Raw genomic sequence first — 26979 nt, 5'->3', positions numbered from 1 at the left:
TGGACAATGAATCAACACTGCAATAAATAAAACCTAATAAAAACATATGTCTTGTCCAGGACCGGAGTCTAAGTAGACCGGTGCACCTTACCCAGTCAGAGCTACAGTGGGCCTGTATGCTACTGCCACACAGACCTGCCCTCATTATCTTTAAATTGGACTGTGTTTACAGGCAGTAGCAACAGCACGACTTTAGATCATTAGAACGCATTCGCCAAAAGACACAAAATACACCTGAATGGATTTCTGCGAATATGTAAATACGATGGGAGTCCTCTTACATTTTGGGAGCTTCACAATTTTATTGATCATACAACAATAAAAAGGTAGGTTCTTTCTCCCTCAGTTGCCTATGCACACCAACAACAACAAGATCAACAACTAATGCTAGCCAGAGCGAGATGAGCTAAAATCTAATGAGGGAACATTAGATAAACCCTGTCAAACTTTTTCAGCTAGTTGGCAGTCAAAATTGCACTAATAAACTATGGGGAATAGTAGCCTGCTCGTCCTTCTGCAGCTTGCCCCAATGCATGCTTGTCCCAACGCACGTTTTGACAACTGAATGGGAACTTGCCTGCCTGCCAGCCCATTTGATCGATGACAAATACATTTGATTGACAGTCGATAACAGTCGTTCAAGTTCAGCATAACTAGCTAGCTAGCAAAGTGATTCACATTTCTTGCTAGCTAACCAAATGACACCTGCATCTCTGTCGCCACCGGAAACCAATAAGAGGGGAAAAAGAAGGTCACTCACCCACTCCTTTGATGACATGATATCCTCCCAGCAGCTAGCTAGATAGCTAGCTAACGTTAGGCTCCGTGTTTTTAGCTTGCTAAATAAATAGCCAACTACAGAAATTGATACGCTAGCCCATATAAAAAAAACTACAAATTCGCAGGCCAGACAGCCTGTTTTATTTTTGTTTATTTTTATGTGCAAATGTGACCCAAGCTGGCCATTGTTTTATTAGAAAAAATTAGGCCCTTTGTAACGTCCACTTAGGATGCTGTATATAGCATTTTAATATAACGCGTTTGACACGTGCGCTAGCCTTTTAGCCACGTTTTGACTGACTTGTGATCATTGCCCTTGCTAGTTTGATTTTATTGACATTCCCAGCTTTGGTTACAGACAGTCATCTGTTTTTGTTCAAAATATTGAGTCATTGAAACTGAATGGGTGGCGGCAGCAAGCAATGTACCAGGCCAGCTGTGACTTACAACCTGAGAGTAATATTTTTTGGCCTACCAAGAAATGTATTGGGGAATTATATAAAATATGCATTGAAAGGGAAAAGGGGAATCCTAGTCAGTGGTCCAACTGAATGTATTCAACTGAAATGTGTCTTACGCATTTAACCCAACCCCTCTGAATCCGAGAGGTGCAGGGGGCTGCCTTAATCGACATCCACCTCTTCGGCACCCAGGGAACACTGGGTTAACTGCCTTGTTCATGGGCAGAAAAACAGATTTTTACCTTGTCAGTGTAACCGATGTGAAATGGCTAGTTAGTTAGCGGCGGTGCGCGCTAATAGCGTTTCAATCGGTGACATCACTCGCTCTGAGACTTGAAGTAGGGTTTCCCCTTGCGTTGCAAGGGCCGTGGCTCTTGTGGCGCGATGGGTAACGATGCTTCGTGGGTGTCAGTTGTTGATGTGTGCAAGGATCCCTGGTTTAAGCCCAGGTTGGGGCGAGGAGAGGGACGGAACCTACACTGTTACATCAGCTCAGGGATTAGATCCAGCAACCTTCCGGTTAATTTAGTTGTTTGTGTCATATCTGCAAAGTGGTTAAAACGCTGTCAGTTCCACTTTAAGTAACCATCTGTCTTATGTAACCATACCAAATGTAACATATCGTACTAATTTTCTGTATTTCTGTATAACGTATTTATGTTTAAAATGTTACTTCTAGTCTATGAGACCAGGCTGACTCATCACAAAGAATATACAACTTCTGACTGGACAAATGCTTGCATAAAACCACCAATGAAAATAGAAGTGGAACATACATCCGAAAACAAGTCCTGTAGGCTATCAAATGGAGAAAAAAAACACCATTATGTCTGATGAGTCTGATGAGAAAACAACTGAAAACTGATGGACACTGAGAGAACTCCAAAGAGACGCCAGCAGTCTATTTGTCTGTATCAGAAGTTCACAGTTAATCTCGCTCCACGCACGAAGTATCATTAACCTGGATGCGTTTACCTCATACCAACCATGACCTCTGCCAGGTCACCCAAGTGACTGAATTCCATTGCTGCTTTACATGCGCGCGGTGATAATACTGGCCGGCTCTGACTGTCAGAGAAACACCAAAGAGTGTTGCACAATATTGCTTTATCAGTTTGAATATCTAAGCATGCGTAATTACCCCAAGGCCCGCCAGTCAAGTGCACCATGGCATGCCACGCCGATGTCTCTTGTTCACTCGGACGGTGCCCACGATTTGACTCACTGTAAAGCCTAAGCCACCTAAACCCCGCTGACGTCTAGTCTATGAGACCAGGTTGCAACTCCTTATAAGACACAACACAAGCTTTATGTTGAATTTGAGAGGTTTTTAAAAACTAGTCGACTGGATATTATTTTTGCGCAGGCTAGCCTAGGCCTGCCTATAAATGGCCCAATTGGTGATTTTGATTGGAGATTAGGCAATGGATTGAAGATTATTTTGTCTAACACCAGCGCAAACAATCAAATCCATTCAATTCAATTCAATTGAATCCAATCAATTTGTCACGACTTCCGCCGGTGTCGGTCCCTCTCCTTGTTCGAGCGGCGGTCGACGTCACCGGCCTTCGAGCCATCGCAGATCCACTTTTCATTTTTTTCCATTTGTTTTGTCTTTGTTTTCTACACACCTGGTTTCAATTCCCCCATTACATGTTCATTATTTAACCCTCTGGTTTCCCCCATGTTTGTGTGCGTGTTTGTTCTATTGTTCAGGCTGTTACTGACGGCTGGTATTTTATTGCCGGGTTTTGTTATTACGCCCGTTTATTTCGTGGTACTGGTATTTTTTCCCGCACCGTAATATTGTGTTTATACTGGTGTTATCTTGTATTAAATACCTTGTCCACGCATCTCAGCTCTCCTGCGCCTGACTCCTTTCACCAGTTACCCACAGCCTTGACACAATTCACTTGTAATAATCACTTAACTCTAAGGAACGATTAAAATGGCATTATCAGACAGATATACCTATCATCGAGTGACTTTAATTAATTAAGCAAGATGTATCTGTTTGTCGTTGATATCTAGTGGGGACACTGCATAGGCTAGCCTACAGGTATGTTATCCTTGGCACTCCTCAAATATCTGACGATAAGAGACAACCACTTAATGCAACTGAACGTTTGGTGTCGAAATCAAATATGTGCGTATTAATGAATACATTACCCTTTGAGACAGTTTTTGTGCTGTCAAATGTCTGACGTCTTCAGATCAATAAAACCTGCAGAGCAAGAAAGCTCAGGCTAATTTGATTCAATTAGAGAAAAGGTTAGGTACACTCAGAAAAAAAGAGTTCCAAAACGGTTCTTCGGCTGTCCCCATAGGCGAACCCTTTTTGATTCCGGGTAGAACCCGTTTGTGTTCCATGTAGAACCCTCTGTGGAAAGGGTTCTACATGGAACTCAAAAGGGTTCTACCTGTAACCATAAGGGTTCTCCCTGGAACCAAACATAATTATTCAGCCCTTTTAGGTTCTAGATAGCACCTTTTGTGTAGTGTCCTTTCAGTAGGCTATTACAATGCCTCAACATTTAGCCTAAACGGATCATTCACATCTATTTGAAACCATAGTTATAAATGTCATGGTCCAGGAACCGTATTTATGTTGATAAGTTGGGTTGATATTGCGAGACGCAAACAAATGCCACGTGTTGTGATGGACATGTTATCTGATCAGATACAGCCATAAAATCCCCCCAACGGGAACATTATCCTACAGTTATAGCTCTTAAAGACATAAAGTAAATTTAGTATTTATTAAAGCTTAATTGCCCATTTGTATAAACAAGTCCTGTATGAAAAATGTAGCCGGCTTCAACTTATCAAACCGTTTCCTTCGGATGGGGACATTAGTCATCATACAATTTGTCGTCATCGAAGTTTTACTTGCCAACACTGGCCAAATGTGAGTGTTGGTTGAATAGTTAAAATCCCGTAATATAAAAGCATTAATACATTAATCACCATCAGACAATGCCAAAAATACCACAGGCCTAGGTCTTGGGCGCACTGGCCTTATCTACTTTCCCGCCTGTGGCGAGAGGACACTCAGGACTGTCAGTGACTGAGCTTGTTGGAGGGAGGCAGCAGGGCCCGCCCCACGAGGAGGGACTAAGCATTTAATACTGCTGAGACCTCTAAACGGGCTCAAAGAGAGACCCACCTGTGGCAGACACTGTCAGGCACGAAGGGAATAAGTTACTGCGTCTCCAGCAAGACCGTTACCGGGCACAAACCTTGTTATTCTTCTTGATTATCTGAACTCGGACGAACCGTTATACACAGAGTGAGCATGACATTATTTTGTCATCAACTTTTCATCCTCCTATGGATTGTTGTCACAGGTAAGCTTGATTTAAATGTTTTATAGGATAATGTCTTGTTTAATTAAACGCCCATTTACGCATGGATCATTCGGGGGAATATTGTTCAAAATTCACATCTCAAGCCAGGTGCCATTTCGTGTAGGATATACACGGAAAATCCAGAGCACTGTAGGGTATTTAAATCAATCTCCAAACGTTGCCCATTCTTGCCTAAACATTGCAATAGGCTGTGTTTATATTTTTGTTCCCGTAAATTTGCAATGTCACTGGAATAACGATGTAATAACATTAAAGCTGCCAAATGGATAGTAACGCCGTGTATAGACTCAAACTAGGCTATATTTACCATCACTAGCCTACCCTAGATCCACTTAAGATACATTTTCAAATACACTACATGACAAAAAGTATGTGGACACCTGTTTGTCAAACATGTCATTCCAAAGTCATGGGCATTAATATGGAGTTGGTCCCCCCTTTGCTGCTGTAACAGCCGGCACTCTTCTGGGAAGTCTTTCCATTAGATGTTGGAACATTGCTGCGGGGACTTGCTTCCATTCAGCCACAAGAACATTAGTGAGGTCGGGCACTGATGTTGGCCAATTAGGTCCTGGCTCGCAGTCGGTGTTCCAATTCAGCCCAAAGGTGTTCGATGGGGTTGAGGTCAGGGTTCTGTGCAGGCCAGTCAAGTACTTTCACACTGATCTCGACAGTTTCGAACTCGGTTGTGAGTGTTGCAAATGAGGACAAACAATTGTTACGCGCTATGCGCTTTAGCACTCGGCAGTCCCGTTCTGTGAGCTTGTGTGGCCTACCACTTCGCGGCTCAGCCGTTGTTGCTCCTAGATGTTTCCACTTCACAATAACAGCACTTACTGTTGACCGGGGGAGCTCTAGCAGGGCAGAAATGTGACTAACTGATTTGTTGGAAAGGTGGCATCCTATGACGGTGCCACGTTGAAAGTCACTGAGCTCTTCAGTAAGGCCATTCAACTGCCAATGTTTGTCTATGAAGATTGCATGGCTGTGTGCTCGATTTTATACACCTGTCATCAACGGGTGTGGCTGAAATAGCCGAATCAAATAATTTGAAGGGGTGTCATCATACTTTTGTATATATCGTGTAAGTGCTTTTCTATCCATTATTATGTAAGGTAAGAAACCATTATTTAAGAAGGCTCTGATAGATCTCTTTTCATATGTATAGTACTAATACTTAAAAACTAGTGGCTATCTTAGACTCTTAGCAGGGGGTTCCCCAAAACTCTCCAAATAGAAGCCAAGACTTACTGAAGACTGAGTCATTGGTTCCACTGCTCTCTGGCTGGTTGTGACACACATCTTAACCATTCAAAGAAGTTTAGCTCTTTCTGTACTCTCTCTTCTATACTCTTTTAGCCTGCAACACTGGTGAAGTGTACTGTGGAGTCTTAATGAGCCTATAGGCTCAGCCATGCTGCTGCTTAGCCCTGCTGCCCTATGCGGAAGTTGATTCTATTGGTCGCAGTCTCTTAATTAGGGCTGCTCTGGGGTTGCTTCATCACGTTGCCAACTATAGCAGGGATGGGCAACTGGCGGCCCGCGTGTCCGCTTTTGTTGGCCCACGGATCAATTATTATTACATTTTTTAGGACCTGAGTCGGGTTCTCAATGTACTGTTGCGAGTTAAAATAGTAGAATACACAAGGTGCAATTTCAAAATTTGGTTGTGCATCAGCAGTTTTTCTCTTATGTTATGTCTGTCACTGACAGTCACTCAAATAGCCAATGTCAGCAAAAGAAATTAGATTTGTAAGTTAGTCTAGCATCCAGCTTTCTTAACTGTAGTATCATGGTCGATTTTCCAACCAGGGGACCCCAATTGATTTTGTTAGTCACTCTCACTCAGATATCATATTAAAAAACAGCAAACATTTCTCTCCCCCTATGGCAAAATGTGCAGAATTGCAGGAAATAAGCTGTAAAACTGCTCATTTGTTTCACCGTTCCTTTGCAAAATGAGTAGAATTGAATGAAACTAGTTAGAACATTGTAATATCTTCTCTCCGCCCCATGGCAAAATCGCTTAGGGCCCCCAAAAGACTAGTGCCTCATGATGAGTTCAGATTTTTTGTGGCCCTCACCCCCATCAAAGTTGCCTATCCCTGCCCTATAGGGAAGGCTATATTTAAGGTCAAAGGTTACCATCAGAGGCCTGAGAGGAGCCACTGTCATGTGGCTGAGTCCTTGCTGGTCCCCTGGTTCCTGCAGGCTGTTTTTATAGTTTGATCACTTGTCATTGTGTTTAAGGACTCTGTAACTCAGGGAGAGAGCTTGGCTCTGAACTTAAGGAGGCTTGTACGAGAAGCATGACTGAGTGTGTGTGTGTGTGTGTGTGTGTGTGTGTGTGTGTGTGTGTGTGTGTGTGTGTGTGTGTGTGTGTGTGTGTGTGTGTGTGTGTGTGTGAGGCAGGCAGCAGTAAAAAGATACATATGAAGGACCTCCTGAGGGTCGATCACCTCTTCCTCTGAGTCTGGCGCCGTGGACGCCATCGTCCAGCGTGTGTGTCCCCGATAAGAAAGAGCATGTTCAGTGTCTCTTCTCCTCCCCTTCTTAATCCTGTCTCTTTCCTCGCTGACCACATACATTCTTCATGTCAGCAGCTTCATAGTTTGGTGGTTAGTCATTATATGTGCAGAGCATGCAGGGTCTATACAGGAGGTAATGGATGGGGTGGACAGAGCGACACACACACACATTCATCAGTCCTCCCTTTTAAGTGTGATGAAGCCCAGATATCAACGAGTGATCATTATGCCGAGGTCAGGGTAAATAGGGTACGGTGAGTGTGACATGGGTTTGGTAGTGTCTCCTTTCTCCTCACTATACCGCCCAGCCTTTACCCACAATCTCTCTCTCTCACTTTCTCTTGCTGCCTGCACTCCCCTTTTCATAGACACTCTTGCGTCTTCTTCTTTCTTTCTTTCTATCATCTTGTCTTTCATCTTATCACCTCTCTCCACTCCTCTTTCCTCCCTCTCGACTGAGTTGGATTAGGGGCTGTAATTCTCACTCTGTAATTGGAAAGCATGTGCTGGCCGAGCTTTAATAGGATATGATATGTGCTCAGAGCTGAGGCCCAGTGAGCGAGGAGCGCTAGCTGCACTAGGGAACCATCTGTTACCTACAGATAGTCAAGGCTGGACGAGCCCTCTGGGCTGATATAGGATATAGGGAGGGGGACGTAGACACACACAACTCACCTCCCCTTAAGTCTTACAACTAGGGCAAGCCACGGGTCAACCTGAAGGTAGAGAGGTCACTGAGAGAGAGAGACCAAGGGAGATAAGCATGTAAATAAATCAACTGAGGTAACGATGAAGAAAACGACAAGAGAATAAACAATGACTGCAACTTAAACCTTCTGATCTTTCCCTAATAGAGAAAGTAGTGCTGTGCTCTGTGTGTCCTTCCGTGCCACCCATAGTGATGAGTCCTGCTTTGGGGCCCGGTGTTGACAAATCAGTACAAGACCCTCTAGCTGTGTGACTGCCTTTCTTCTGTCAGTGTGTGTGTCTTTGTGTGTGTGTGTGTGTGTGTGTGTGTGTGTGTGTGTGTGTTTGTGTGTGTGTGTGTGTGTGTGTGTGTGTTTGTCAGGCAGGCCCTACCCCAGGCAGACGATGGCTAGTACAGCTACCATCTAGCCAAACAGGACATTTCTCCTTCTCCTCCAGGCATTGTGAACAAATTGAGCAATCTCAAACACGCCCTGTCTGAAACAAAATTCAAGCCTCTGCTCGTCCTGTAACCCGTGTATATCCCAGACTCTGACATTGCTTGTTCTGATATTCCTTAATCTCTTGTTTCTTCTTTTTTTTTGGGGGGGGGGGGGGTTATTTAAGCAATAAGGCCCTAGGAGGTGTGGTATATGGCCAATATACCGCGGCTAAGGGCTGTTCATACGCACGACGCATCGCGGAGTGCCTGAATACAGCCCGTAGCCGTGTTATATTGGCCATATACCACAAACCCCCGACGTGCCTTATTGCTATTATAAATTGGTTACCAACGTAATTAGAGCAGTAAAAATAAATGTTTTGTCATACCCGTGATATACGGTCTGATATACCACGGCTGTCAGCCAAGCAGCATTCAGGGCTCGAACCCCCCACTTTATAATTCTGTATTAGTATTGTACTGTTAGACATTTACTGCACTGTTGGACCTAGAAACAAAAGCATTTAGCTGCACCTGCTTTAGCATCTGCTAATATGTGTACGCGACAAATAAACTTTGATTTGAGAACAGTGTGAAATTGTCTTTCGGGAATTAGGAAACCTGTTGATTCCCTAGATGTAATCTCACAGACAAGACCTTTAGGGAAAGGGAATACCAGTACAACTGAATGCATTCAACTGAAATGTGTCTTCCTCATTTAACCCAACCCCTCTGAATCAGAGAGGTGCGGAGGGCTGCCTTAATCGACATCCACATCGTTGGCACCCGGGGAACAGTGGGTTCTGCTCAGGGGCAGAACGACAGATTTTTACCTTGTCAGCTCAGGGATTCAATCCTGCAACCTTTCAGTTACTGGCCCAACGCTCCTACCCGCCAGGCTACCTGCTTTACCCAGTTATGACAATGCACATGTCTCTTGTCCTGTTGATTTGAAGAGTGTAAGATGCGGTACACGCTGTCACAAGTGACTTTCCCATGAGCACTATGCACAGTAGACTTCACCGTCATGATATTGGATGAATGCAGGGAGATAGGACCATTCTCATTCCTTCCTTTGACCATGGACATGTTCAGCTTGATTAGACTAATTAGGAATCTGTTCCTCCGAGCAGCGTGTATTACTATGTGAGGAATCTTTGTCACAGAGAGTGCAGCGGCATCAGCAACCTCAATAATAATATTGCATGGTATTTATGTAGCGCTTTTCAAGGACCCAAAGTTGCTTCACAAACGCCAGACTAAGCAGAAGGACGAAGGAACATGACGGTTCAATAGAAGGTTTGTATCCCCATATCAGAGGGAAGAGATTTCAGAAAGGTCTATTACCTGGATGAGGCACCTCTTCAATGAGAGAGAGAGAGAGAATTTTTTTTTTAGCAGACACAGGGATATGGCAGTGGTTGGTCTGTAAGAGGTGAACATGAAAGCTCCTCCTCATTTCCGTGAGATAGAGTCACCTCTGGTGAACTGGCGTCAGCTGCCCTGCTTTGATGTGGCAGCCGTGGTAACAGAGAAATGGACAGTGCCCAAAGAGCAGATAGACTCACTACACCAGGGGAAGCTGAAGGAAACTGACCTGCTTGCTGCTACTGTGTGTGTGTGTGTGTGTGTTTGATGTAAGAAGGGGAACATTCCCTACAGAGCCCCTACAAGCATTGCTCCACCAGGTCATAAAGCAGTATGTTAGAAATGTCCACCTCATTAGCCGGCTCTGAGGCCTGTATCTGGGACTTCTAATAAGCGTGGACTGAAATCCTACATTACTAGTCCTGTGTCATGTACATGTTGTTAGTTACATGTGGTGTTATGTACTGAGATGTTATACATGCTAGTACACCCCCTATGGTTTCAGAGTGTTTGATATGTCATTTGTGAGCACTGTTAGTAACTGTTTTTCCTATTAGTATTGCATTTGTAAACAGTGAACAGCATGGACCAACAGACTAGACGACAGTAATCAACTCTGAAGGGACGTCACATTACTGTGATGGCACTAATTAGAAAATCCTTTCGTTATCAGTCTCTGTGGGGTCAGTCACTAACCCGATGGCCCATATTTCTTTCTCTCTTTGTCTTTCTCTCTCTCTCTCTCTCTCTCTACCTCTCTCTCTCTTTCTTTCTTTCTTTCTCTTTCTCAGTTTTTCTGTGAGCATTCCGTAATCAGGTCTGTGTTTCTCACAGTGCTGGTAGATGTGATAAGAACTATTTCAGGAACGCTCTTCCCTAATCCCCACCCGTAAGCTGGGCATGTTTCCGTGGAAACTCCAAGTGACTGAAAGTGTCTACTGGAGGCAGGTTTCCAGAACCGTCATGACTCCTCCTGTCTATTTAAACCCTTTCTTCCCTCCCCGAGCACTGTCATCTGCAGACTCCAAATGACACCCTTAATCCCTTTGTAGTGCACTACTTTTGACTAGGGCCCCTGAGGCACTATGCAGGGAGTGCACTATGTTGGGAATAGGGTGTAATTTGTGGTAGTGCACTATGTAAGGAATAGGATGCAATTTGGGACACATGTTGTCTTGAAGTACATTACCGAGTAGAGTCTGTGGGGGTTGGGGTTGAGGGGGAAACAGGTAGCAAGGTAATTGTTTATCTGGCAGTCGGTTGAGTTCATAAAGGGGCAGTTCACAGGAGTACCATTGTGCCACATGAAAAGAAAGCCTGTGAAGTGTGGTGCTGGGATGACAGACGAGCGTCGTCGGCGTGGAGTCTCTCTCTCTGTCTGTCTCTCTCTCTCTGTCCCTCTTTCTCTCTCTCATCTCTCCCCCACTCTCTCTCTCCCCCTTCTCTCTCTCTGTCCCTTTGTCTCTCTCCCTCATTGATTTGTAGTGTGGCCATCAGAACTTTGACAACTGGTAACAGATGTCTCCTGGCAACAGACACACTCCCACACTGCTTAGCGGTGGCGTGCGAGTCCCTCAGCCTCCGCTCGATGCTGTTCCCTTTTCTTCCTGTGTGGGAAGGGGAGGGTGAGGGTGTGGCTGGGTGACAGACTGTGACCATATTTAATTCTATCTGTTTGTGAGGCTGTCGATGTGTGTGTGACGTGCAGTATGACCCTGGGAGTGACACTGTATGACACTAATGTATACACTGTTGCAGTGACTTGATGTGAATCTGGTCCAACCCAAACTGGACCATTTTGTCTATGTTGTAAGTCAAGTTTTATTTGCAGTGCATTTCACATGTCTCAATACACTTTACAAAAAATATGAGCTCTTCCTGAGTGTGTGGTTCCCTATGGTGAAGTTCTATAGGTGTCCTTTGACCCCTGGGTGGTCTGATTTAACCCCATTATCTCATTGTGTCTTCCTGAGATTATCTGACTGTAACACTAGGTTAATACCTAAAAAAGGGCTTCTGACTGTCCTGCAATATACCGTTTACATAATCTACACTATACTGTACTGCACCCTACCTATACAGTGTCTCTTCTGGTTTGATATGCTTTGTTCAACATTAGTTCCTGGTAATACGTTAGTGAAAATTAAGATTCAAATGAGCGGTAGTTGGATACGTGCCAGTCCTGATGTTTAAGAATGTAAAAAAAAATAAAATACAAATAATAATAAAATAAAAGAATGTGGAACTTTAAAGGAAATAGCCGTCAGAGGAGGCTGGAGCTATAGGAGGACGGGCTCGTTGTAATGGCTGGAATGGAATTACTGGAACAGAGTCTAACATGCGGTCTCCAAATGTTTGATGTATTAGATACCGTTCCATTTATTCCATTCCAGCTATTACAACGAGCCCGTCCTCCTGTAGCTCCTCCCACCAGACCCCTTCTGATAGCAGGGATAGTCCCAACCCACACAAAACTTCCCCCTGCGAGTTGTTTAATTCCTCACCAGTTTAGTTTTATGTTGCTTATGAAACCACAGCAACTATGATGACATGTATACGGAAGTAATAATATACAGAGATGTTGCAGTTGTTAATATGTATATTAGGACGTTATTGTTTTTTATTTCACTTGGTCCCCCTCTATGGTCATGCTTCTCCCTCTGTGGTCATTCCACCCCACCCCTTCAACAGTCTGTACTCTGCCTCCCCACTGATGGACATGTCTTTTTTCATCACTGCCACAGTTGTCATTTATGTATATAATGCTATTTCTACTCTGCTTTTTCATGACCATTTTCATTATTTTATTTCACTTAGTCCTGCATGTTGGAGCTCGAAGCCTAACATTTTCACTGAACCCTGCAATCACACCTGCAACCCTGTACATGTGACTATTACTGTAAACCCTCTGAATCTGAATCAGCCGTGGTGGAACTATTGTACTGAGGGACACAATCCTCAGATGACTTTGTAAGACACAGGATAGCCTCTCTGTGTGTGTGTGTGTGTGTGTGTGTGTGTGTGTGTGTGCGCACGCGCGCGCGTGCGTGTGAGGTGTGTGCGTGCATATGTGCATGTGAGCGTGTCAGGCGTGATATTCTTGCCTGGGGAATTGTGCCTGAGGTCCGGAGCTTCCTCCCGAGTCCAGTGACAGGTAGGCAGGGGGTATTTTATGACGAAGTCAAGGCTCCGCAGTAGCTATGTCAACTCATGTTCATGTCGACCTGGCTGGGAAGGGATCTTCAATTTTCCAACATGGCCACACTCTCATGGTATATGGTATACCCACGTCATGCACAAAATGTGTCGGGATATAGCAGAATGACTCCAGCCGTAGAGAGCCGGCTCTGTGATCCAAGCCAGTCTGTCTGATGTGGATCTAAATGAGACGTCAGTGATTGTTTTCAAGCAAGGTTCAACTTTTCCAGGACGGAAGCATTTGAATGAAAGGGGGGAACTGTGGAAAGGTCATCACAAACACGCACGCACAACCACAAACACACACACACACACACAACACACACACAACACACACACACACACACACCATTGTGTTGCAGTTTTGTCATTGTTGCAGTGCTGAGAGAGAAGTGATCAGATAACTCTGTCATTACTTTAACCAGCCGATACTCTCACCTCTCCCTCGGTTTCCACTCTGTTGCCTTGGATATCATGGTGTCCAGTGTATGGCTGTTTGCATGGCAGCAGTATTGGGGATGTGGCTAGATTTACTATTGGTGTTTTTAGAAAGTGTTGTATAGAGCGTAGTCTGTTGATTTTACATCCAGTATCAATTTGATATCGGTTTGTTGTTGATTTGACATCCAGTCTATTCTCAACTGTTCTCAACGGTTCTCAATTGTTCTCAACTGTTCTCAACTGTTCTCAATTGTTCTCAACTGTTCTAAATAGTTGTCAACTGTTCTCACCTCTCACAACAGATGTTTGTAGCTCATGACTTAGAACAGGGGCTCTTAAACGTTTTCAGCCTGGAAACCAAATTAGACATTTCGTGTTCAGTCATTTGAAATGTTGCCATGGGGCGTAGAGAAAATTTCACGGTTTTAAAGCATGTTTTCTGCAATTCTACGAATCATGCCATGGGGCAGAGAGGACATTTATCAATTTTCTAAAACATTTCATGCAATTCTGCTCATTTTGCAATGGGGCAGAGAGAAAAACATTTCAGTTTTACAGCTAATTTCCTGCAATTCCTCCCACTTTGGGTCGCGACCCCTACTTTAAGAAGGGCTGACTTAGAGGGTGTAAAAGTACGGAGAAAAAAAATGTATGAAATGTATACATTCACTACTGTAAGTCGCTCTGGATAAGAGCGTCTGCTAAATGACTAAAATGTAAATGTAAAATGTAAAATCAAGTGGCGTTTAACCGTCACCTCAGAGCTACCAATGGGCCTGACGGAGGGAAAGGTCTGTGTGTTGGATGGAGAATAGCAGGAAGTAGTGGGCTACTGCCTACTGTATGTAGATGCTAAATTAGGCTTTGACTTCCCAGTAGTTGTGTTGTGGGGCAGGGCCTGATTTCTGTCACCACCATCTGCTTTAACACCCATTTACACATTACACTACTGTAAATGTTTGCACTTGGCATTGGTAATTTTAGATAGGCAGTCCATTGGCCTACCTTGTCTAGGATCACACTGGATGATCTATGCTCAGCCTGCTTTTTGTTCAGGATGCCAGGGAGATTTCTTATGTTTGGAATCTGTGTGTTTTTTTTCTTCCCAGTACAATGGACCATAGATTAGGTTTCCAGGTTTTAGTTAGCAACCACATTGCTAGGCATCGTTATTGTGTATTTATCCGGTTTCTGCTAAGACGCTGGTCTGAAGACAACACATTCTGTCAGGCATGTCTGCATCGCCAAGGCCCGCTGGCAAATCTATGAGGAGGAATCTAACCAATGGGCAGAATGTTTTAATTTGGTTACCAAGAGATAAAAGTCTACTGTGACACACTGTGGTGATACACCCAGAGTGTACAGTATGAAGAGGGAAGACTCTTACTCATAGCTATGTCTTCATATCATCATATAAAGATAGAGGGATGGGCATAACTGACAGAAATCTCATTATAAGAACATACTGTTGACTTCTTGTGTCTTGCACTGTGAATAAAAGGGGATCATTAAATCTAGTGTTTTCTCATTAGTCTTTGTTGGGTTTAATCTCTTGGAGTCAGCCTCAAGGGTTTTAGTTATCTTCTTTCGTTCTTAATCTACACGAGCTACTAACAGATTGATCCCGTACTTTTAACTGCATCTGTGTTTTTGTGTCATTGGCCCATCACTGTTCTAGTTTCGGGAGACGTTTTCTGGTTTCGGTCACCTCGCCTTGTTGTCATCATAACCAATATAATCTCTATCACGTCAGCTGTGATCATAAAAGCCTTTCTCTCAGTCCACCACCCATCCTATCAGATAGCTCTGTATTTGTTCAATCCACTCCCTCATACCATATGTGTGGATAAAGGGGTGTGTGTGTGTGTGTGTGTGTGTGTGTGTGTGTGTGTGTGTGTGTGTGTGTGTGTGTGTGTGTGTGTGTGTGTGTGTGTGTGTGTGTGTGTGTGTGTGTGTGTGTGTGTGTGTGTGTGTGTGTGTGTGTGTGGCGAAAGAGTCTGTATGGATACAAGTGTTTTCTCTATCTCAAATACGGATGGCCATTAAGTTCGGCCTTGACAGGTGTGTGTTTGCTCTTTGGTAATTTTTCATCTGTAAATGGGTTTTGGTTACCAAGCGACAAAGCCATTAGGTCACACGAGGCAATGTACACTCTGGCGTGTACTGTGTGTTCCTGGAAAATAATTGAATCACACACAGAATCAGATATTAGTCTTTGTTTCCCTCATACTTCCTCCTGCATCTCTGCTGCCTGGTATGGTAGGAGCAACACAGGGTTTGCCATCGGCCATCTGCCTAAGTCGCATCCCAATGGCACCCTATATTGACCAGAGCCAAAAGTAGTGCACTATGTATGGAATAGGGTGCCATTTGGGACGGGCCCCTGTTGTGCGTGTGTTCCCTCTCTGCTCTAGCTGGAGGAGGAAATAGAAAAGGTTGAACTTATTCAGCCAACGCATACAGATGAGGACCCAGCTCCGCGGCTCGGGGTAAACAGGCTGAGGCAGTATTCTATCAAAGGCCTCCTGCTGGGTGTGCCGCTCCTCAAGCTGCTGTGAAGCTGCCAAACACAAAGAGACCAGAGCAGATTGGGTTTAACAGCACCGTGGACTGGCATCACCACAACACGATCAATATGATCAATAAGATCAATATGACGCCGAGTCCTCTTTGAAGAGACTGGTGATACACTTGGCTAGACACAACACTGACATTACGTGATGCAGTGAGTGGCATTTGCGGTACGTCAGTAGACGGACGATCGTGCACTTGTCTTTTGTCACGCTTGTGACGTGATGCACCTTTGTACGTCTCTGTGACACAACTGGAATGGTGAGCTCAGCTAAAGCTGAAGCAAATGCCGCAATGACTTTTCATCGCTAAGCTCCAACACTGAACACTTTGGGTGTTGAGATTCCAGGGCTTTTGCAGATAGCCCAAGTGGTATTGGAACGCATGCTGTCAATCAGGGCTATTCCGTTTATTTTCTGGAGGGCCCAAACACCTCAGATATTTTGTTTCTACCTGGTAGTTAAATTCACTCATCAGTCTCCGTCATCCCTGATTATAGGGGGGAACATGAACACCAGAGGAGTAACTGGCCAAGGTTTAACACTTCTGGTTAAGACCACAGGCTTTGACTCCCTAACATTTGACCTTAACATAACAGGTCTGTTTCGGTATTGCAGGTTTGGGGTGTTTTGCAGAGTGTGTATGGGGCACATGAAGCTGAGCTCATGACTTACTGTATGTTTTGTAGTGTTGTCTTTTTCTTTAGGGGCAGAGTCCAACACTCAGACTCCTGGAACACATGGCAGTCCTGGGCCCACAAATACATCCCTGACCCCAGGAGATAGACCCACCACCCTCTTATCAACAAAGATCCCAGTCTCCACTGAACCCAGCTCCAGCTCCACCACCACCCAAGACCCCTCAACTGTCCTCCCTAGCACTGATGGCACCTCACCCACAACAGCAGCCGTCTCTAAAATGAAAGAGGTCTCTACTACGACAGACCTGACCTCAGCTTCTGATACGACGGAGTCTACGGGAGCAATCGGCACCACCGCGACAGAAACAAGAACTATCTCGTTGGTCAGCACAGCAGAGAGGACTTCCTCCCACAAGACCTCGGCGTACACTGTCACGTCCCCTGAGGCGACGGAAAAAGACAGTCAATCTACAGACAGTGGCATGATAACACCCACCACCACACTTGTCCTTAGCAGAGGGGTCTCTCCGTCTACCACGGAACATGCCGGAACCTCCTCCTCCTCCTCCTCCCTTGTCCCAACCAGCAGTACCAAAGAGCCAGGCACACATGAAACAACAGCAATCAATACAGCTACCACAGATACAGTTACCAAAGACAGTGAGACCACAGGTACAGGGATCACAAAGTCCACCGTCCCACCAACTGGTCAGACCTCTCTCCCAGTAACTGAGGGTAGTACCCTGTCTTCAACACACCCCTCCTCCACTACAAAGGGCCCTGATACCTCTCTCCCAGTAACTGAGGGTAGTACCCTGTCTTCAACACGACCCTCCTCCACTACAAAGGGCCCTGATACCTCTCTCCCAGTAACTGAGGGTAGTACCCTGTCTTCAACACGACCCTCCTCCACTACAAAGGGCCCTGATACCTCTCTCCCAGTAACTGAGGGTAGTACCCTGTCTTCAACACGCCCCTCCTCCACTACAAAGGGCCCTGATACCTCTCTCCCAGTAACAGAGGGTAGTACCCTGTCTTCAACACACCCCTCCTCCACTACAAAGGGCCCTGATACCTCTCTCCCAGTAACTGAGGGTAGTACCCAGTCTTCAACACGCCCCTCCTCCACTACAAAGGGCCCTGATACCTCTCTCCCAGTAACTGAGGGTAGTACCCTGTCTTCAACACGACCCTCCTCCACTACAAAGGGCCCTGATACCTCTCTCCCAGTAACTGAGGGTAGTACCCTGTCTTCAACACGACCCTCCTCCACTACAAAGGGCCCTGATACCTCTCTCCCAGTAACTGAGGGTAGTACCCTGTCTTCAACACGCCCCTCCTCCACTACAAAGGGCCCTGATACCTCTCTCCCAGTAACAGAGGGTAGTACCCTGTCTTCAACACGCCCCTCCTCCACTACAAAGGGCCCTGATACCTCTCTCCCAGTAACTGAGGGTAGTACCCTGTCTTCAACACGCCCCTCCTCCACTACAAAGGGCCCTGATACCTCTCTCCCAGTATCACATAGTACCTCGCCCTCTACCTTGACCACCGCCAATACAGAGGGCTCCCAGGTCCCCACTATAAAGGGCCCTGAGACCTCTTTCCCTGTGACTGATGGCACCACGTCCTCAACCCCCACAGCTACCATTACAGGGAGCCCTCATACAGACAAAACCACTGGAGCAGAGGGGACTACCAATTCTACAACCACAGCTGACACTTCAGCCTTGCCCCCCACCTCCAGCTCTGCCTCCAGCCCACCCTCTCCAGGCTCAAGCCAAACCCCAGGCAGCAGCACTGAGGCCCCCGTAGACACCTCCACCACCACCCTTGCCCCCTCACCCACCATCACACCTACAGGAGGTATGCTTTGAAATGGAATTGTCCGTGTCATATGTTGTAAACATGATTGTGTCTGTGTTACGCCTGAAGGAGGACTAAATATAATGCAGCGAACTGATTAAAAACAAAGATATTATCTTCACTGTGAGATGTTAATCAATGTTGAAACTTCCTTTCTAATTTCATCTTTGTTTTGTCTTCTTTCCTTCTTTTTTTGTTTTTACCACAGAAACCCCTGGACAACCAACTAGCAAAACTAGTGAGAGCCCACTTCCTCCTTTGCACACCTCCACCTCCCCTACCGGTGGAATCACCACCCAGCCAGAGTCAGCCATCACTGCTACCACATCCCTGCCTCCACCCATCTCCATAGTGTGTCCCTCCACTCCCTGTCCGTATGATAGCATCTGTCTCAATGGCACCTGCCAGTGTGTGTCTGGGACCTTCCTCTTAGAGGGCCGCTGTGTACAAGGTTAGTGCTAGTTGTTGGTGTTATAATGAAGACAATGATGGTACTGATGCTGAGGATGATGCTGATGATGGCGGTGGGGATGATGCGGATGAAAATATTAATATTGATGACGACTCCTTTTTTGACTCCTTTTTTTCCCCCTTCATGTTCAGCCCAAGTGTTCTCTGGAGACCTGCATCTCAACCAGACATTTCAGGATGAAATGAGCAATCGGTCATCAGTGATATTTCAGCAAACAGCAGCCAGGATCTCAGAGGCAGTAGGTCCCTGAGTCACAAAGCCCAGTAATTACAGTGTATTGTCCTCTCAGAGCTACAGAGTGGGACAATAATCCTCTCTTGTCTTATTTTTAGCTGAGAAGAGCCTTGGTAAACGAGTCTGGATACTACCAAACTGATGTTGTGCTGCTGAGGTAAGATTCTCTACGCTACATTGTCAAGAATGGTTGTTATCCAATGTATATCCCACTAGGCACAGATGTAATGTCAACATCTTTTCCACGTTGGTTCAACGTACTTTCATTGAGGTAACGTGGAAACAACGTTGATTCAACCAGTGTGCGCCCAGTGGGATTTGTTGTGATGACCAGGACATTGGTTTGACCATACATTTTATCAGCCGGCTTATAATGGTGATTATGTATGGTCTTTGTGACCCTACAGGCAAGGCAGTGTGATAGCGACCGTGAACAACGTGTTTAAACTAGGCTCCAGTGCCACCCAGACTTCGACCAATGGCGCTATAGAGAAAGCCATACGAGCCTGTGGGGCGACCTGTGGGACTATACTGGAAAGAGCTACATTTACCGGTGGGTACTGTGTATTACGCCTTCAACCTGTGTAGAAGGAGTGACCAGCAGGGAGATTCTTACTACCTGAGAGCTTTAACCATACTTTCTATTCATAGAAAATAGTAGATAGATAGGTACTTTATTATACCAGAGGAGAATGTCATGTCAAACAACAGTAGACACAAATACTGACATTCTCCTACTCTGTAGCTATTAAAAAGTCCCATAAAACATGGAGGTCCGTTACAAAGTGTCCCTATCCTGACTGGTGTGTCCCTATCCTGACTGGTGTGTCCCTATCCTGACTGGTGTGTCCCTATCCTGACTGGTGTGTCCCTATCCTGACTGGTGTGTCCCTATCCTTTTCCCAGCCACTGACCTATGTGATCAGTCCCCCCTACCGTGTGATGTCCGCTCTACTACGTGCGAGTACAAAGAAGATGGAGTGACCAGATGCTCCTGTAAGGCTGGCTACATCAACAGCTTCTACTCAAACCAAAGCTGCACAGGTGAGTACAGACCTGTCTCTAATGGTTTTATGCTCACTGAAAGGTAAATCAAGACAGGAGTCGGTGATTATATGCTTTCGTAGTCTTTGTGGTTGTACGTACTGAGTGGATTGAAATGTTACACAAGACACACGATAACAGCTTAGCGACTGTATAATGGAGCTGCTGAATACATTCCATTTGCTAGAGAGAAAAGTTGAAAGGAGGCAGACAGACACAGACAGACTCAGAGCAAGGTCAAGGACACTTGGCTTAGCTTCAGTGTGAGGGAAATGGGAATGTTACCGTCAAAAGAATGCATTTGCGTTCATTTAAATACTTTTGTGTGTGTGTGTGTGTGTGAGAGAGAGAGAGAAATAGAGCGATAGACATTTTTATTGTTTATTTCACTTTTATTTATTATCTAGTTCACTTGCTTTGGCAATGTTAACATGTTTGGCCCTTGAATTGAATTGAATTGAATTGAGAGAGAGAGAGCCACAGAGCCCCAGGACAGCAACACAATTACACCCAAACAAATCATGAGAAAACAAAAAGATAATTACTTGACACACTGGAAAGAATTAATAAAAAAACAGAGCAAACTAGAATGCTATTTGGCCCTAAACAGAGAGTACACAGTGGCAGAATACCTGACCACTGTGACTGACCCAATATTAAGGAAAGCTTTGACTATGTACAGACTCAGTGAGCATAGCCTTGCCTTTGGAAAAAGGTGTCTCAAGAGAAGACATATGTGCACACTGCCCACAAAATGAGGTGGAAACTGAGTTGCACTTCCTAACCTCCTGCCAAATGTATGACCATATTAGAGACACACATTTCCCTCAGAATACACAGATACACAATGAATTCAAAAACAAACCTGATTTTGATAAACTCCCATATGTACTGGGTGAAATACCACAGTGTGCCATCACAGCAGCAAGATTTGTGACCTGTTGCCACAAGAAAAGGGTAACCAGTGAAGAACAAACACCATTGTAAATACAACCCATTTTTATGTTTATTTATGTTCCCTTTTTTTACTTTAACTATTTGCACATAATATGGCATTTGTAATATCTTAATTCTTTTGGAACGTTTGTGAGTGTAATGTTTACTGTAAATTTGTATTGTTTATTTCACTTTTGTTTATTATCTAGCTCACTTGCTTTGGCAATGTTAACATACATTTCCCATGCCAATAAAGCCCCTTGAATTGAACATTGAAATTGAATAGAGACAGAGAGAGAGAGAGGGTCAAGTGCCGTGTAGACATTTCTCCTCTCTGACCAATGGCACTATATATCTCTTTAATGTATTCGTCTGCAAAGGGGCCGTTGCCCTGGAAACCAGTTGAAGAATCATGGTGGCTATCTGCCGAGCCAGGGGCTGGATTAGTTTCGTCCAGCAGGGAAGTTATGAGTTGGGGAGAACTACCAAACATAGATGAACCTGCTCCCCGCAGCCCCATGTTAAACTACACATACTATGTAGCCTGTTCCTCAAATCTAAAATTGTACGCACTGATGTTACAACATATATTAACCTCTCTTAGAAGCAAATGTTTATTAAGTGGCTTAATTGTGCAAATGTATTGAGCAAACATTGGTGAGCTTCACCTGTTCTCTTCTGTGATAGCAGAGCTTCAATACACAGAGTGGCTGTGAAGATCACAGTGTTCCCATGTTAGTTCCTCTCTGTGAAACTGTGACATCACTGTCTCCGTAGAGATCCGATAATTCACATGGTTCCGTATGCAATTCAATGGCTGTCTCTCACCCATGTTTCCTCTTTCTCCATAGCCTGTCCCAGTGGTCAAAAGTCAGAGGGAGACACATGTGTGCCGTGAGTATTTTAATTTAATATATTTTTGTTTGGTTGAGACAGGCAGCGATCCCCTTTTGATATTGCATTAAAGCGTTGTTGATAGCTGCAAGTAACTGGCGCCCCCTTGTGCCCTTACTGTGTAATTGCACCAGGAACTACTGTCACCTAAGGCAATGTATTGTGGTTAGATATGAAATGTGTATCATGTTTGCTATTATTGTTCTATTCCAGATGCCCGTTTGGCTACGCTGGATTCAACTGCACTGACTGTAAGTTGCACTAAAGCTCCTCTTTCTTAACCAAATGGGTCCAGAGATTTGATAAAAGTTAGTGTGGTGTTTGTATTTCCTGGTTATCTGAAGTGTGTTCATGTATCTCTCTCTGTGTAGCGGCTCTGTTGGCAGTTGTGGTCATCGCCTGTGTACTGGGGGGAGTCCTTCTCATCATGCTGCTGGCCTTGCTGGCATATTGCTGCTGGTAAGAATATAACACCCTCCTCTTCCTCCACTCCTCTCCCTTCTCTCCTTTCCCCTCCTCTCATCTCCTGTCCCTTCTCTCCTGTCCCTTCTCTCCTCTCCTGTCCCTTCTCTCCTGTCCCTTCTCTCCTCTCCTGTCCCTCCTCTCCTCTCAGTCTTCTCCCTTCTCTCCTCTCCTGTCCTTTCTCCCCTCTCCCTTCTCTCCTCTCCCTCCTCTCCTCTCAGTCCTCTCCCTTCTCTCCTCTCCTGTCATTTCTCCCCTCTCCCTTCTCCCTCTCCTCTCCTCTCCTCTCCTCTCCTCTCCTCTCCTCTCCTCTCCTGCCAAGCCCTAACCTCGATTCACACTGCCCCTCATCAGAGGCCTACCACCCTCCTCTAACCATTACTCAGTCAAGTCTTAGCTGCACCCTGGCTCTACACCGACCCTACAAAATATTGCCGTTATTTCTCTCACCAGAGTGTATCATCAGAGAAACTTACCGATAGAGGACTGTGCATTTACATTGTCCTGTCTGTGTGTCTCGGAGGTACCGGTCACGGTCAGTGAAGAAGCCTTCAGCAGAGTTCAGCAGCCCGTACCCTGTGGAGGACTTCCGGGGCCCCTGGTCCACCACCCAGGGGATCACCCCGATCCCCCGGGCCAGCACCAACTGGGCCTCAACCCCCATGGAGATGACCGAAGGGGGCAGCACACACACCCTGGTCGACATGAAGCCCCACACCAACGGAGCGGTGAGTCACTTGTGATTAAGCCTGTGTTCTTCTGACCATATGGAGACTTACAACAAGATAAACATTCTGCTTGTACATTGCCCCAAATTGTAATTGTCCTGTCTGCTTCCCTCTCCCTGCTGTTGTCCTCTGGAAACCTAATGGGCTAACTCAAAGATCTTCTCTGTCTTGTGTAACATATTTAAGGAGTTTTGAGATTTTGTCTCCTTAAATGCTGTGTGCTCCTTGTTATTTAACTCCTATATTACACGCCAAAATCGTATGTGATATTTGATTTGCTTTTTTTGTGCCACAACTGTACTTGTCGTAGTGGAGAGTTAATGTTTGCTAGTGTTTATGTTTGCTAGTTAGTTAGCATGTATGTGCTCCCTCTCTTCCTTGCCTGACTCCCGGTGTGTTGCTTTAGGGATTCCACATCCTGCCTAAACGGGGGAAGAAGGTAAGGTTCTAAGTCTAGTAATGCTTTGCTTTCCCTCTCCTTACTAATCAAGCCTATAGCCTCTGCTGATGGTTTTACTAAACCTACCCTGTCCTTTGACCTGGTGATGGGAAAGACCGAAACTTCCTGAACGCTTGGTAGAACAGTCAATAGCTTCCATTACCTTATGGGATCCACCATTTGGTTTAGGAGGAAAATAACTCTTATTGGGTTTCAATAGTCCATCATATATGTTCATGAATGCTCAGTTTTGACATCTTCATTTCATGTATGTGTGTTTGTGTGTGTGCGCCTGCATGTGTCTGTGTGTGTGTCGGCGTGTGTGCGCATGTGTGTCTAGCACGATCTCTGACATTCCCGCCTGTCAATGTTTCAGACCGGGTCGTATGACCTGACCTCAGACAGCATGGACACGTTCAAGGGGAAGAACCAGTCTCGCTACTCCTACCTGGTGCAGGGCCACGAGAACCCTTACTTCATACCTGCAGATGATAGGAGACCCGTATGAGAACCTCAGTGGCGTCTGGAGACAAGGGCCTGTGTTCACAAAGCGTCTCAGAGCAGAAATGCTGATCTAGGATCATTTTTGCCTTCTTAAATCATAATGACTAAAAAAGGGGAGACCTGATCCTGGATCAGCAATCCTACTCTCAGATGCTTTGTTAATATTTGCCGTTGAGAGGAGAGAAGGACGGGTTAGAGAGAGGAGGGAAGGCTACAGGGAAGATGGGGGGGGGGGTATCGGACAAAAATGGCTGAAGATCAAATTGAGAAGTCACTGACTTCTAGTAACTCTGGGTATAGGTACATCTTCTCACTGTATTTGTGTTGAACTATCTAGAACTCTGTGTATACCTTTTCATCAGGATGTTCGGATAGATGCCATGTACTGTGTAGGGCATCTGTAGTAATTCGTGGTTCACAGTCCTTCATGGACTGGAATCATTCACGGTTTAACGGCACAACCACAAGGGACTTGACAGCAGGGTTTTAAATATGTTCTTCTTGAATCCATTCTCAAAATCAGCTTTATGATTCACAACGATCTGGGGTCAAACATTCTCTGGCTTCCCAGGGATTCACTTCCATAACTGACACCACCAAAGAGGATTGTGTTCGCTATAAATTCACTGTTTTACTTTTGAAATGTTCCGTTCATCTGATCATAGTCTTTATCCTGTTCTGCAATACAAAGAGAGGATTCTGAACAAGATTTGTAAAAAAAATATATATATATTATGTTTTATTTGTGTCTATTAGGCTGCGTTTAGACTGGCAGCCCAAATCCTATATTTTTTTCTCACTAATTGGTATTTTGCAATAAATCTGTGGTTGGTCAAAAGACCAATTATTGGGAATTGGACTGCCTTAAACGCAGTCTTACTGAATGAAGACTGAGCTGAATATAGCTTGTCATAGCCAATAGGTGTCGCCATTGTTCAGGGTCAAGCTTTTCATGTTCTTTCTCTCCACAGTATGCTGGTACAGTTAGTTACCTGTATGTCTATGTCTTATTGAGGAGATTACTGATAGATTTTATTGAAGATTGGTCATTCTGCATTGTAGTGTCTGCACTCTCACAATCAACGTAGTATTTGAAAGTGATTAATCCCTTGCTAATTGCACTAAATTATGTATTGCGTTTCACTACATGTGATTTGTTTGGGTGGGGGGAATCATAGACACATTCTCAGCGAGAGCAAATTTATTGGAGTATTTTTACTTCAGGATTGAATGTGTTTTCATGAGGAGAGCTGTGTGTATGAATGGCTGAAGGAGCTGGATCCCTAGTTCAGGGGTTTATACAGTAAAGGGATATTTTGTATTAGTCTTGTCTGGAGCTGATAGACCTACTCTACACTCTATTAGTCTGGCCTGGAGCTTAGACCTATTCTACAGTCTTTAAGTCTGGCCTGGAGCTGAGTAGACCTACTCTACAGTCTATTAGTCTGGTCTGGAGCTTAGACCTACTCTACAGTCTAGTCTGGCCTGGAGCTGAGTAGACCTACTCTACAGTCTATTAGTCTGGCCTGGAGCTGAGTAGGCCTACTCTACAGTCTATTAGTCTGGCCTGGAGCTGAGTAGGCCTACTCTACACTCTATTAGTCTGGCCTGGAGCTGAGTAGGCCTACATTCTCTGTTATTAGTACCTTCCCTGCTGAAGCTGTCTGCATCTGCAAACGTGCCTGTTTCGATTGGTCTTTTTGAAGAATAGGAAAATTATGCAAAACAAAAGCTCTCGACAAAGCTTGTTCTCGGATGTGCCAATTACCATGTCTATACAGTTCCGCAAAAATATGATGTATCTGCAAGTCTTTCATGTGTCTGTGTGTATTTGTGAGTATGTGTGTCATGGAGACAGTGCACTATTTTCTAAATGTATATACAACTTTTGTAAATGAAATGTCTTACTGCAGAGAATGTAAGTGCGATGAAAATAAATACATTTAAACACACAACGTGCCTTTTCCTTATGTTATCATGCAGAAAAATGTTGTTAATAAACATTAGTGGATGTATCTATGTATAGTCCACAGGTTACGAAGGAAATTCGTCTTTTTGCTCTGATCCCAACAACTTCCCTAGACAACCAACAAACACACGACACGCATTGTTGAGAGGAGCACAGGGCCAGTCAGTCGCAGTGCAGAGCCCGTGGAGCCATGCCTACTACACTTGAATCAAGTCTGAGGATTTAGGAAATCCTATGATGTCTGCATCCAGTTTAACCCATTTCATAGCCAGAAAGACAGAGCTCTATGTTAGTGCTGATAATCCATGGTAACACAGTGTGTAGCAGAGGGAGGTGGAGTGGATTTAGATTTAACCATATGGACAGTGTTGGAATTGACCCATCCTGCTGGTCCAAATAAATCTCCACTAAATTCATCAGAGGGTAGAGGCTCTGCTCTGACCTTGTTTAGGAAGAGTGCACTGCAGATGCCAGATGTGCTTTCATGGAGATTTCATAGCAAAGCTATCAGATACTGTACTCATTTGGTGTGAGACAACTCACCTCGATCCAGATTTGGAATATAGAGAACAGGAAGAGGGACGGGGGACGGATCACCCTTTTAAGGATCAGGCAATTCACTCAAACGTGAGCAGAGCAACTTCCTGCACTGATATTAATGCTTCTCGGTTTTCTGCCTTCTGTTCGTTCAGCATGGTTTGCATTTCTTCACACGGAAATGAGGAAGTACAGTGAAAACAACATCTGCTGTGGTGAGCTTTAGGCTCCAACTAATAGACGCTACCTAGAAAAGAATTCGGCAGTTCTTTCAGCAATACATTTGGACTGAATTTCAACATGACTTCACTCTGCAGTCTGCACCAGCCGCAGCAGGGATGTAGGCCTACATATTGCATTTCACACCAGTCTATAAAAACCTGGCTGGGTCGCCACACTAATCGCAGTGT

The 26979-nt window shown here is 44.8% G+C and overlaps 1 protein-coding gene across 1 annotated transcript; it reads left to right on the top strand.

Moving 5' to 3' along the window:
- The first annotated feature begins 4411 nt into the window (after positions 1–4411).
- On the top strand, positions 4412–26018 carry LOC115170666 (mucin-17). Its single transcript, XM_029726911.1, has 13 exons — positions 4412–4588; positions 16533–18350; positions 18559–18801; positions 18954–19060; positions 19155–19213; positions 19464–19609; positions 19963–20100; positions 21888–21930; positions 22144–22181; positions 22302–22389; positions 22916–23120; positions 23527–23559; positions 23936–26018. Exons 1-13 carry the CDS (start codon positions 4537–4539, stop codon positions 24065–24067), a joined length of 3102 nt encoding a protein of 1033 aa, XP_029582771.1. The 5' UTR covers positions 4412–4536; the 3' UTR covers positions 24068–26018.
- Positions 26019–26979: the final 961 nt, after the last annotated feature.

The sequence above is a fragment of the Salmo trutta genome, chromosome 32 (genome assembly GCF_901001165.1).
Source record: "Salmo trutta chromosome 32, fSalTru1.1, whole genome shotgun sequence".
Lineage (NCBI taxonomy): Eukaryota > Metazoa > Chordata > Actinopteri > Salmoniformes > Salmonidae > Salmo > Salmo trutta.
Note: the sequence above shows the minus strand (reverse complement) of the source record. Positions and strands in the feature narration are given on the sequence as shown.